Source organism: Scomber scombrus, chromosome 14, assembly GCF_963691925.1.
Source record: "Scomber scombrus chromosome 14, fScoSco1.1, whole genome shotgun sequence".
In the NCBI taxonomy this organism is placed as follows: Eukaryota; Metazoa; Chordata; class Actinopteri; order Scombriformes; family Scombridae; genus Scomber; species Scomber scombrus.
The window spans coordinates 1317595-1330968 of NC_084983.1; the positions used below are offsets into that span (position 1 = coordinate 1317595).

Genomic DNA, 13374 nt, shown 5'->3' on the forward strand with positions numbered 1-13374 from the left:
CTGGAGGAGAGAGAAGGGAGGGGGAGGAAGAGGAGGAGGAGAGGGTGGAGAGAGGAAACTATTAGCTTCTGTCATTCTGAAATAATATCAGGAAATGAGAAAAGAAAGGAAGAGAGGAGGAAAATGAAGACACAAGTAATTTCTAAAAAAAAAGAACAATGCAATGTATGGGTCCATTTGATTAATAGAAATGTAATACCCTCACCTAAAGTCAGATTTATAGTGTACAAAGGATTACATCAGATTTGAATCATCTTTAGAAATAATTCAAAGGGAATAATACTTGAAATTTAACTGTGGTAACCAAATTCTAGTTTTAGCCTTTTTGAATCAGATCTTTTCTATTCTTGCCAGTTTGGAGAAAAAAAGGTGCATTCAAATTTGTGGCGAGTGATAATGAGTGGCTGCCTCAGTCTGGATAGAGAAGCAATGACTGAATTCACAATGACTAACTATTATTCCAGAGCAGGCAGTGCTGTTCTCGTTAAGGTTGAAGTTTGGGCTCTGTCTGACCTTGATGTGGAAGAAGAAGGCGCTGGGTGGGGGGTTGCCGTCAGCGTGACACTTCAGCGTCACGTTGTCTCCCTCGACGACGGGTGCCTTGGACATAATTTGCAGGCTAACCTTCTCCGACGGATCTGAGAGGTGTAAAAGGTAGCATGAGCTTTCATTGCCAAATAAATCACTTTCACAGTGGATCAATTCAACCATGAAGCACAACAGATACAAACAACAACCACATTTTCCATCACATTTCAAAAGGTGACCCCCATCATCAACCGAGTGTGTAGACCCACCTCCTGACACTGGAATATACTGTCACCTCACTAGCTTACAAATGTTTGAATTCTCCCATGAACTTGCTACTGCACAAGATCCCTGCTTTCATTTATTATTCTATGGACTCCAGCTGCTCTTCAAAGTTGAGAAATGTAATCAGGAACACAAAAAGTGGCAATGACTGGAATTCCAAGATGGAATTCCCCCAAAATCCTGAAAAAATCCAACCGCAGCAGAGAACTCAGCTAACACAATGTTGGCCACGCTGCTGATATGTGCAGCTTCCGGAGCCTTGTGATAAACCACCTCCCACAACAAGCAGTTCTAACCCTAACCCAGCCTGTAAACCCTTTCACATGTAGTGAAGAGAACCATAAAGAAACACTTTTTTCAATAATATGGAGCACTGTATACTGTATGCTGCATGAAGTCGTTCAAATTCTGCTCAGGACAGGATCAACCAGACTTGTGCTCATAAAACCGGTCAGAATGTCCACAGCAATTCAATACATGTATATTGTGAATATACATATGTATATATATTATGAATTTGAATACTGTTTCTGAATAGCAAGTCAGTTATAGATTGAGTGACAGCTTTTTTTCTCCGTAGCTACACACTAACCCTTTCATTATACACATAATGTATGAATGACCAAATGAAATAAACGTATTTCAAAAGTTCTCTCTGTTTCGAGGCAGTTTCAAATGATGCTAAAGTTGGCTAATCAGAGCAGTTTGCAGCATTTACGCTGCAGACTCACCACTCAGGAAGGTCACCACTCGAGAGAATTAGAGAGGCTGCTATGGCCAAGTAATCAGTCCAGTATTGAGAGGATTTCATTCAATTTATCTTATTCAAATCATATTTAAACACATTAATCAGAAGGATGTTTGAACAGTGTTATTCTTATCTTGAATCATGGTGTGTGTGGTGTATGAATCATTTATGAGGAAGTCTATCAGGAGGCATTTTGCATTTGTACATTTTAGACATTGATCTGATGGTCTGGCTGAGTGTTAGCAGGGAGTGAGCTGCTAAGTCTTCAGTGTGTCAATCAACAGCATGTAAATGATGAAATGATCAGCAGCGCCATCACGGAGACTGCACTATGTGAAAATACATGAAAATCTTAACATTCTTTTTCTTATAAGGATCTTTTTAACCATTATACAGCTTAAACAAACTATATATTTAGTCTCAGGTGTTTTCCATTTCAGCCCACTCTTTCACTACCTTGTGAAATAGTCTTCCTCACATAACTGGCAGACGTGATGGACCTGGGCTGTCTGTATTAGGTGCGTTCGAGTACTTCTAATCATCTTATTTTCATGTCCCCATGCTCCTCCGGTGACCTGGAAATCATTTCAGTCCACCATCATCAAGGACTTCTCAATTCTACTGTTTGGAGGTGTGAGGAGGCTGCCTGAAGGAGGCTCCAGTGGTGATACAAGAGACCATCCTTTACTCAAGTCTTTTATCAAACCGACACACACCATTGGATAGTGCAATGATTGGACACTGATCTGATACTACTGTACATCACCACAGTTTTATATCAGGATAAATAACAGAACTAAGTCAAGTGTAATATCACTCCCAAGTTTAGGTGTTTCTTTTTCTTGGGTAGTTTAGGGTGTGCTTGTGCTAAATGCCACACTTATCAAGCATATTCAACACCATCCAACACCATGCTCATTACTGACTACAGATTACACACCTCATGGGTATATTTAATAAATTATTCATTGAAAAGATTGCTGCTGCGTGGATCTTCCCTTTCTGATGTGATCTGATTGAGTCAGTCACAACACAGATAACTTGTGAGAAAATTGGCCAACAGCGGATGACTAAACATATTATGGTAATTGAATTTGAATTGAATTGAAAATCCACAGTTATTTTGATTTGAACGAAGTAGTTCTAAATACAATTATATGTTATATAATAGGTCTGCTGAACCTGAAGTATTGATCGAAGAGACACTTTTGGAGGAGAAAGCTGTATGTGAGAGAAATAGCTTATTTTTGTCGCCTCATCTTAAAGATCAGAGATTGCACGAGTTATGAAAAATAAGTGTAAGAGGAGGGAGTGCACCAATCATATGTTACTGGACTGGAGCTGTGAGCCATTAAAGTCAGGTAAAATTAGCAGGAGGCCACTGCTGCAAACTGTGTGAAGAATAACAGGATGTTGCATTGCTGTGATGCTGAGTGCTGAGCTGCTTTAAAGAAGCTTCATAATGAATCTTTTCATTTGCGTTTCTTTTCGTCTGTGTGTTTCTGATAAGACAGTGCTGCATTTGCATTTTACACCTGCTTTTCCCAGATGTTACATTGTCCTCTGCTGCAGTCAGATCACAGCTATTTTTATCTATCTTTGTTCCTTTCTCTTTCACTTTGCACCTCTGAAAAGAAATGCCAAAATATATCATTTTCAGTAGTGCTGCTTCTTTTATGTTCTACCTGCACAAAACTTCAGTGTGGTCCTTGATTTTTAACAACAGAGCTGAAAAGCCTTAATAAACCTCTCCCTAATGTTAATTCATTAAAACAACTAAACAAATACTGAATCTACCTGTTGGAGGTGTAACTCTAGCCTAGTCTATGTGTGCAGGTGGGAAAACAGACAGTGTAATACAGTTATGGAGCCTGGTGGCGGCGCTGTATTTCACTCACAGTGAATTGGAAAGGGATCCAGTTTGGTCTCCTCAGTGGCCTGCTCATGTGTGGACATGCAGCTAAAGGTTGCATCTTTGTCCTCCTTGGTGGCGGCATACTGCAGGATGGATGAGGTGGTGGACAGGCCTGTGGCTGGATCCACCTTCATGCTAGGGGTGATCAGAATGGCTGCAGAGGAAGGGAAGGACAGGCAGATGTCAACCACACAGACACACACACATACACAAAGAATACTGAGTGCAGACAGTTAAGATTTATTGTTCCAAGCCAATCCAGATGATGGAAAGTTGGTAATCCCAGAAAAGAAGTGAAGTGCTGAAGTGTAAATTGCCTTTCAGCAACACTTGTGTGATTGTCTTTACTGTCAGGTACTCACTGATGGGATCAAACTGTTTCTCATACTCTTATTCCACCTGTTACTGTTTGATCCAAGAGATGATTGAATTCAAATGACAAAAGTCAAGATGCAGCATCGTATTACTGCATCCTTAGCTGACAAGTAAACAACAGTGAATGATATATTTATATTGTCTACTGTTAAAGCTATTGTCTTGGGTAAATACGATACACTATGACAGATTTCATTTTTCACTCTCCTATCACTGTACAAAACCACTCGCTGGTTCTCCGGGGAAATCTCTGTATGACAACACCTTGTGTGCTGTGACTGCTGGAAAGTTTCTGGGCGTGTCAGCTAAAAGCATGAGCTGCGTTACCTTTCCCGTCAGCTACCAGGGGCTTTCCATTCTTAGTCCAAGTGATAGTAGCTGCAGGGTTTGCATCTGCCGCAACACATGTTCCCACCTAAACAACACAGTAAAAAGGAACAAAACATTAAAAAACTGGAAACAATAAAACAATATCTCACTCACATTTGAACAAATTGTGTGCATGTCAATGAAAATGCTAAGAAGCAGATGCAGGAGGAGGGGCGCCATAAGGGGGTGAAAAGTTAGGAGGATTCTAAGGGCCTGTGACTGACGGGCCCTAAAAAGTCAAAAACATCAGTCAATTTCTTTGTAATATTTCATCATTAATAGACATTAATAGAATATTTCATTCACAATTAAACTAACACTTTATTTGTATGCAGAATGTTGAATGCATGTCTACACAGTGTTATATGTTCACAGCTCAATGTCAGTAGATATTGTACAGTTAGTATTGGACTACATGAGAGTTTCAAGTCTAGGTAGAGGTGTGGTTATAGAAATTGCCCATGGTTGGTGTGGCCTGTGTGTGGTGGTGGGTGATACCTTTTCATGGGGCCTAAAATCCCTGGTTGCACCCCTGTGCAGGAGGGCTTGACAGACACATTTATTTTATGTTATTTGCTTTCATCAATATCATCTGTCAGTATGGTAGTGATGAGGTTTAATAAGTATGAACTAAACAATGTGAAACTGGTTCTTTATGACTTTAACCCCATTAATACTAATGCTACAATCGTATCTGATTTCACATTAGAATATATCAATATTATTGTTTTATTTAAATGTTTGTTCCTTTTTAGTTTGGATGGCAGAGTGAATATTATTTCAGAGGCTATTTTCAGGAAATAATAATAATAGTGGAAGCAACACTGCAGAGTGAAGCTCTTGGGAGCCTCACTCTAAAACCCATTTCACTGAAGCCCTAATTTCTCTGTCCTACGGTTGTATAATGTAATGTCTGCTTTCCAGCATTAACAGGAGAATGTTGGACACAGGCCAGAAAAAGACAAACAACTGCCTCATTCAGGAATGAATTAGTTTTTTGTTTTCATAAGCGTACTGTCTCAATGTTACATCTTCAGGACTGAAGGTCAGCAACAGTGGCAGAGATATGGTGTGTGTGTGAACCAGATAAGGAGTGAGTCATAAGAGCATTCCTTCCACCGAAGGTCTGGCTTCATATCCTGTGCTGCTCCCTGCACCTGAGTGAACGTGACTCACCACAAACACTCCTTTGAGTCACACTATCTCAGGAAACACAAGTAGCAGCACTCATTAGTTATTCTATCAATATGTTTTCATCTATGCATTTAATGTATATATATATATATATATATATGCATGTTTGTTTTCATCTTGGTATTGACTAGTTTTTGCAATGGTGACATTCTTAGATATTTCATATGTATTTGGTGCTGTAAACAGCCTCAATCATTTTTTAAAGTGATGCATATAATTCAAATGAGATTGAAAAAAATAGACTCCTTCCCAACAAATCAGGATAGAAGAGTTTACTTCTTTTCATGCATTCAGAGTTCATATTCATCGTGTCCTAGTCCAGTCTTTCATTTTTCATAAAACACAACTGTCTGCTATTCTGTATGTCTTTCATCCAACTTGTGGTAGTTCCTGTAAATGAAATGAGAACTGTATAAAGACGTCAGGCATGAGGTAGAATTTAATCAAATTGTACCAAAATGCACTGTTGCATTCACTCTGTGCTTTACATTCACACAGTTACACACACTCACACTGGGAGCTGCCCGGTACAACCAGTCCTCTGCTGCTGGTCATTAAGTAGAGAGAGGTCCACAGAGCAGAGGAGACAAGCTACCCAAGGACATATCTTTCCACCAGAGCAGATGACTCGGGTCTTAATCATCGTATCAGATTTGTGCAAGATCTGATCTGATCTGAGAAACGTCAGGAAGAAACCACAACCTTTCACTGTGTTGTTACTGGTTGTATAAAAATGGAATAATTAATTCCATGGCTATCACTAAGCAGGGATGGTGTATCTCTAATCACGATGACTGAATGATACATGGTGGAACATGTGTTTATGTGTACTGTGTCAACATCTGATTAGGACTGCTGTCAGTGACATTCACGTCACACAGATGTTACCGTGTTACACTCCTGCAAATAATACGTGAACCGAGTGTAATGATGTCGTACATGTTTACTCAATTGTTTATTGACGGTCATAATGCATCACATGAGATAACACGCTGGCTGCTAGTGCTGACAGTCAGCTGATTTATGTTTGAGCTATGAGTCACCATTACAAATGAACACCGTCAACAATACCATTTTCAAAAGCAACAAGTCCTGTAGTTAATGAAAGCAGACGTCCAGCAGGAGTGCTTTATAAGGAGGTGATATATCACCATGCTGAATACCAAAATAATAAGACTGCTTTGGCATTTACTTTTTCCAGCTTAAGGCTTTTCAGCTTTAAAAAAAAAAAAAAAGTGCTATTTTTTAAGCTGGTCACTCATAACACCGTCATCCATCACTGAGCCGTTGAAAATGCCAGTATATGGAGAGTGAATGTGAGTGTCTTAAAATGCGATGCACAGTGGAGCGTTCTTGTTTCAAAGCAGAGGACAGACCACAAAGTGATGCAAGTAACTGTTGAGTTGTCCACATTGATCAACAACCCTGTGAAAACCTTGCAAGTGTACAGTGATCATTATGTGATGTGGAGCAGGAAAAGTCAGGAGGTGATCGCACCTTTAAGAGAGAAGCGTGTGTGTGTGTGTGTGTGTGTGTGTGTGTGTGCATGCACTTTGGCTATTATTTGCAGGCCAGAGACATGTAAGAGAGCCTCTTTAGCTTCCCTCCACTGACAAATTACAACGGCTTAAATTCCACAGTGTCAGTTGTGTTGTAAATCCTTTATTAAAAAAAAAACAACACTTTAACCAGTGTGCTGTACATGTGATCTAAAGGGGAAGGCTGGAGAATGCAATGCTATTTAACTTGACCACAGGAGGAGTGAATATAGGCTGAATGTGCTGTCTGAGAAAGATAAAAAATCCCACAACAACCATCCATCGTCCGATAGTCTGCAGTCACACAAAGAGCTTTTAACATACTGTAGGTCCAGGAGGACAGCTCCATTTAAATGACTTACTGTACCGACTCAGAGCATGGGCTGCTATCCAAGTACAATGTTTATCTCTTCTCTCTTATTCAGATCAACTCTTTTTTCAAATGCACTTCTCCCCCATCACATTCAAAAACCATAAAAAACCCTCAATATACATCATCTTTTTGTAAACTTCTTGCTAGATGTAGTATATGTTGCTGTTAAAAATATCTTTCAGTAACATGTTCGTAGTAACATATCATCCCATGCAGGTTCTTAATGTACTGAGGAAGAAGATAAATTAGAATGCAGTAACTGTTAGAAAGTGTAGCTACACATCTGCCTTTGTGACTCCTGTCAGGAAACATCTTATAACACTGTGACGGGTCATTACGTTATCTGCTGATGACAAACTTTATTAATGAACTTATTCTAACCCACCGACAGAGGTGATCAGTGAATGTAACATCTGTTCCTCTCAATCTAAAAGTGTAAAAACAAAATTATTCACAGACGTATGCTTCCATTGCTTCTGTCACTGTCAGGCAATTAGCTTGACCTGAGCACCACAAACAAGAATCTGTCTGGTGTCTGATGCAGGTACACACACACACACACACACACACACACACACACACACACACACACACACACACACACACACACACACACACACACACACACACACACACACACACACACCTTGTTATGATCAAACAACAGCAGGTTGGTGAGCCTCAAACATAAAGCTCTTATTTTTTCGGGGTTATGAATTTCTATGAATATTCATACTGTGTCTCCATGTCAGATTCATCTTATTAAACTCAGGTTGCAAATATTATTTTAACCCTTACATACTGTACAGGGTCAAACCCTTTTTTTTTTTTTTTTTTTTGTTACACGTTTATTTTTAGCCAGACTTTTCCTAATGTGAACCACAGTATATAACAATGGAAATAAAATGCATCATTTAAACAAAAATGCAGCTGAAACATTTTCATATATGCAAATGTACAAATTTGACCTGTGTTTATTAAACAAATTGTTGTATTCATCATAGTGTATAAAATGTTCTCCTGAACCATAAAATAGTGATTGTGAATGTCTATTTTTCCATAAGGTTAATCAAACATGTATTAATGACTGATGGGGAATTTATGAATGTGAATTGCTGCAGGGACTAATTATGAGTCAGAATAGTATGTAAGGGTTAAGTTTGCTTTTATTATTGATTACGGTATTCAATTAATAATCTTTCTTTATTCACTTTATGTTAACCCCCATGTTCAGCATTTACAAGTCGTATATAAGCAGTTAATAAACACATTATAATGTAGTTGTAAGCAGATATTTTAGCAATCTGTATTTGACTAACTGATGAAACATTTCAGTCTCAAGCTACACCTAATTGAACAAATGAGGAGAAAACTGTGTCTGGTTAGAGTTCCTGCATATAGTATGTCATCCCTAAAATTTGTATAATGTGTGAGTTTGATGTGAGCTCGCTGTACTTTCACTTTCATGAGTAATACACTTCCACAATACAGATTTCTAGATCATTCTGTCCTTCAGAAACTGCAGGCACCACCAGCCTGATACTGCTCTTCAGGAAGAAAAGACTGGTACAGTACGTGCTTTCTAATCTAACAAGTATCCAGCATTAACACTTGAATTCAGAAGCGGGGCTGAGATCGGGGCTGATTTTTGCGACAAAAATGAAAATGTGAGCGCGAATATCCCACCACTCAGACAGTTAAGGCTTGCTGCATTCTCCACAACTTATCATGACACTTTCCTCTAATTTGGAATTCCACTTGAGTATGAAGCAACCCTGCCCTCCATCATCCTTTTCACAAGTTATCAAAACTGAAATCCCTCCAATCCCCCCTTGTATTCCCTACATCTTTCTCTGTCTCTCTCCCCTCACTACATAATGCTCAGAGCTGTTCAATAGTACCTGCATTTTTAGGTGGGAATACCAATAGAGGCAGCAGTACTCATTGATCCATAATAAATGTGTGTATACTGCATGTGGTAGTGGGAGAAATGTGCATCTTGCTAGAGAGAGGAGGCAGATGACCGCTGTGAATATGTCGCCCACAGCTTTTCAAAAGTTTTCTCAAGAGGTACTCACACTGGTGTGTGTGTGTGTGTGTGTGTGTGTTCAGGGAAAGAAAATAAAAAACAAAATCAGGAGAGAAACTCTTGCAGAAGTGGGTGTTTAACTATGAATCAAAGCAGGTTCTGATTTTAAAATGTATGCATTGTTATTAAAGCCCAGAGACACATTTGTGCTCTTGCTATCACATTCTGACATGTGTTGTGGTTTTGAATGTCAGTGTTTTAGTAGCGGAACAGAAAAAAAAGGAAAGAAAGAAAAAAAGAAAAATTGGCATGCTCATTTCACAATCTGGAGGGAGTAACGGGTAACCTAAAAAAAAGGAGGAAAAAACAGAAAAATAACAAATGGAGTTGTCAGCACTCACAGATAAGTGTATCAGTTCTTTAATCATGCACAGCAGCAAAAACACAGACATATTTCAGCTCTGGGCTTTCTCACTGTTACAATGTCATGTAACGCTGAGATTGTAACATTTCACCCATAGGGCTGAAACGCCTCTGCTTTTTTGCTGCTATGCATCATTAAAGTAGTGATATACACTTATCTGTGAGTGCTGACAACTCCATTTGTTATTTTTGTGCTTCAATAATGATCATAAGACACACATTGATACTGACTACAGTCATTTTTCACCACAGTGCTACTTTCACTGCAGAACAAATCTCCTATCAACTCTGCCTGACACTATTACAGAAAATGGGAAATGGTTAAAAAAAGTGCCTGACACATATCATGATGTGAGTTGGTTGTATGATAACACCAAAAGTGCTATATTTCTATTATTAGTTTGTATTTATTGCAGGATTGCAGAAAGTTAAGTAGCATCTACAGTTGAACCCATATTATCCCATTAGATACAAATGATGTCTTACTGATGACCCACTTACCAAAGCATCTTTTTAGATCTCACCTACCAGGCAGTAGCTGGTTTCAAGTCATTTCATAACAGAGTGAAAACTAACTTATACATCCTTAAACCTTATGTGACATATGTGAAAATTCATCGTGGTGAACAGCATTGTAAAGTTATGTTAATGTAGATAATGAAGTTGTGTGCAGACACCATTTTCAAAACTCTCCTAGTGGAGTAATTAAAAATGCTCTGATGTCCAAAAACCACAAAACATTTCATTAATGAGCTATGATGTAAGAAAATTAAATCCAGGAGACAAAACATGGATGTTGTGAAAAGCACAGTATGAATTTGGTGGTTTAATCATATGAAAAAAGTGCTGTTTAGCATCTGACTGTCAAATCTGAAACACCAGAGTGTCCTTGAATGCACCCACAGTGAGAATTCTCAAATGAGTCTTCGGTCACAGTTCCAGCATCATATGACAGTAACGTAAATGTGACCAAAATAGAGAGGTGACAACTTGTTTGTTGCAATGTGTTCTAGTTGGTTTTTATAAACTGCACCGAATGGAAAGCAGAAACTACCTGCAGGTAATGAATTAATCAGCCGGCGTGCTTTGAAAATAAACTGTCACATAAATGCAAATGTGAGTTGAGATTACAGTACAAAAGTGTATAATCTTGCACAAAACGTCTTTTTCTTTTCCCTCTGTTCTTGACTTCCTCTAACGCCTCAGGCTGCTTGGACAACTGTGTAAATAATCCAACATGTCAGTTTCCAGTGTGCCTGAGCCACAGATACAATACTCTCTCTCAGCTGGTTTTCATATCACGTGCAGAGTCGTACTGAAAATACTAAATTCCTAAACTCAATCAAACAGACAAACAGCAGTTCCCCAAGTGGAAAAACGTAGTATTTACATTCAGTACTGAACACTGCAAGAACTGCAGTCCATGAAAAAATGGCTCCCGGACTTTACACACATTTACTATGCAGGATTCACAGTCTAATGGGACAGCTTAGCACTTCTATTCTACACTACACTGAAATAAAGTGTTCAGTGAATCTCACCGTTGAGGTTTTGTCCTTCTGTAATACATCAGCCTTGTCCATGATCTCCACTGACGATGGTTTCTCTGCAAACACAAAGGAGAGAATCAAGCTTTAGAATCACAAAAGTGTGGCTTGGTAGAACTTGAAGAAAAAAAAGGTTTTTAGATTGCCTTCTTTTTTTCATACTGTCCATCATTTCTAAGCTTATGAACAGAAGTGAATGGCCCAATTTGAACAAACACACAAGGTAATCATTGATAATGTCCAACCCGGTTCATCTCAATGCTTAGCTGCTAACTTATAGTGCTGTTAATATTCAAGCTGTAGGACATCCTTCCTACAACGTAACGCTCTCTCTGAGAGACTGACCTCAGTCTCCTCGGGTCTTATTTCAAGCTTGGCTTTTCAGAGCCCATTAGCAGGTGATACATGGGCAGTTTTAGGGAGTGAAATTCAAATTCAGAACTGTGTGAGAGGAAACAAAACATACACATTCAGAGTGGATAGCACTGAGTTTGAACTAAAACCAGGCTGTTTGTTTGCAAAGATGCTTCCAAATGTCACCCATGTATCTTTGAATAAACTTGGCAAATGTAATTTTCTCTGGTTTTTGGCGGCTGGTTAATTAGTCAGTGGTAATGATTTTGGACACAGCACAGACTGATCTGTTGGCCTCTGCTCAACAGATCAGTCTGAATGAGCGTTAATGTTTACAGAGGAGGACACTTCTACACATTGCATAGAATAAACATTGGTATTTGTTGACCGATAGCTCTGTTCCAGTCATCAGAGAGCACTGCTAATGCTAATATCAGCAGCACACTGTTTCAAAAAGAAACTATTAATTGAAGATGCAAGATTCCACAAGTGACATGATAGTCTCAAGAGCTTTTTCAGACATGGAAAGCCTAACATCCATCTGTCTCTCTCAGTGATCTCTCAGCTCTCTTTTATGTCTTTATTCAGACATGACAGTGGATAGACAGCTGAGAACAGCCAAACGAATCATTTGAAGTAAAGAGTGTTCTCTGTCCGTTCACAGGCTGCATCAGTGTGGATCTGATGTGTATCACTCTTGAAGCCTTAATTAATGGCTGGTGTGAGGGGTCAGGGACACTCAACCCAACTTCACACAGTGAAACTTTTAATACATCTTCTGTTCAATGTCCTCTTTGAATCTCCTACAGCGAAGAAAGTGACATGACATTAAGTTGGAATCTCATTGAATTCCTATGAACTTAGATGATGTATGTGGAGTGTTTGACTGGATATTCATAACTGTGGTTGGCATAAATGAAATATTAAACTGAAAATAAGGAGGGATTGCAGCTCTGGTTAGCTCTGTGACTGTATGAGTTTTTCTTGTTTTGACCTCTTTTTTGGAAAAAAATCTGATATGAGAAAAATCTCATCTCATCTCATCAGCGATGTAAAAGTGGATTGTTGGCAGTGTTTCAGTTTGATTGTTTAGTCTCTGAGCGTGGGAGATGATGAATAAGGAATACATTTATTACAATGATCTTTATCAGGCTAAACAAGATGTTCAGACCTGCAGGTCCAACACAGGTCAGATTGCTGTCATGACTTTTACATAAAAGTGCCTCAGGCTGAACATTTATGTTGCAAGGTGCATGTTAACAGGAACTTTTGTTTCACTTGTTTGAAAGGAAAGAAAAAATACACTTAAGAATCATAACTTTTATATAAAAATCGCCATCTTGCTACTCTCTGTCACTACCTTTTTCTGAATGCTTAAACACTAACAGTGATTGTTGAAAGCATTAACACCTGTACCCAATGCATTTACCAAGAGTGCCAAACTGAGTGCACATTCCCTGCTTTTCACTCACTGTGTAATATTATAACATACTTTTTGCAAAACTGTACACACAACTCACTGCTTTACACTCAGTTTGCAATTTAATAACACATAACACACTTTTAGCAAATCTGTTACGCTGGTCTCTACATGCTACACTATTCTGCCAATTGCCTTTCCACATTGACACATGGTGAAACACTTCTATTGTGGGGTTTTTTTCGTTTGAGGAGTGTTATTTTATTCTGAGAGAAA

General features: G+C 38.8%; 1 protein-coding gene across 2 annotated transcripts in view; it reads right to left on the minus strand.

Moving 5' to 3' along the window:
- alcama (activated leukocyte cell adhesion molecule a) overlaps window positions 1-13374 on the minus strand; it is a 74799-nt gene that overhangs the window by 14282 nt on the left and 47143 nt on the right. For both annotated transcript variants that reach the window (XM_062433731.1, XM_062433732.1), the window contains exons 4-7: window positions 11319-11383; window positions 4179-4266; window positions 3460-3630; window positions 514-638 (exon numbers count right to left, since the gene is read on the minus strand). In XM_062433731.1, coding sequence (XP_062289715.1) covers window positions 514-638; window positions 3460-3630; window positions 4179-4266; window positions 11319-11383 — 449 coding nt within the window. The remainder of the gene's footprint in view (window positions 1-513; window positions 639-3459; window positions 3631-4178; window positions 4267-11318; window positions 11384-13374) is intronic.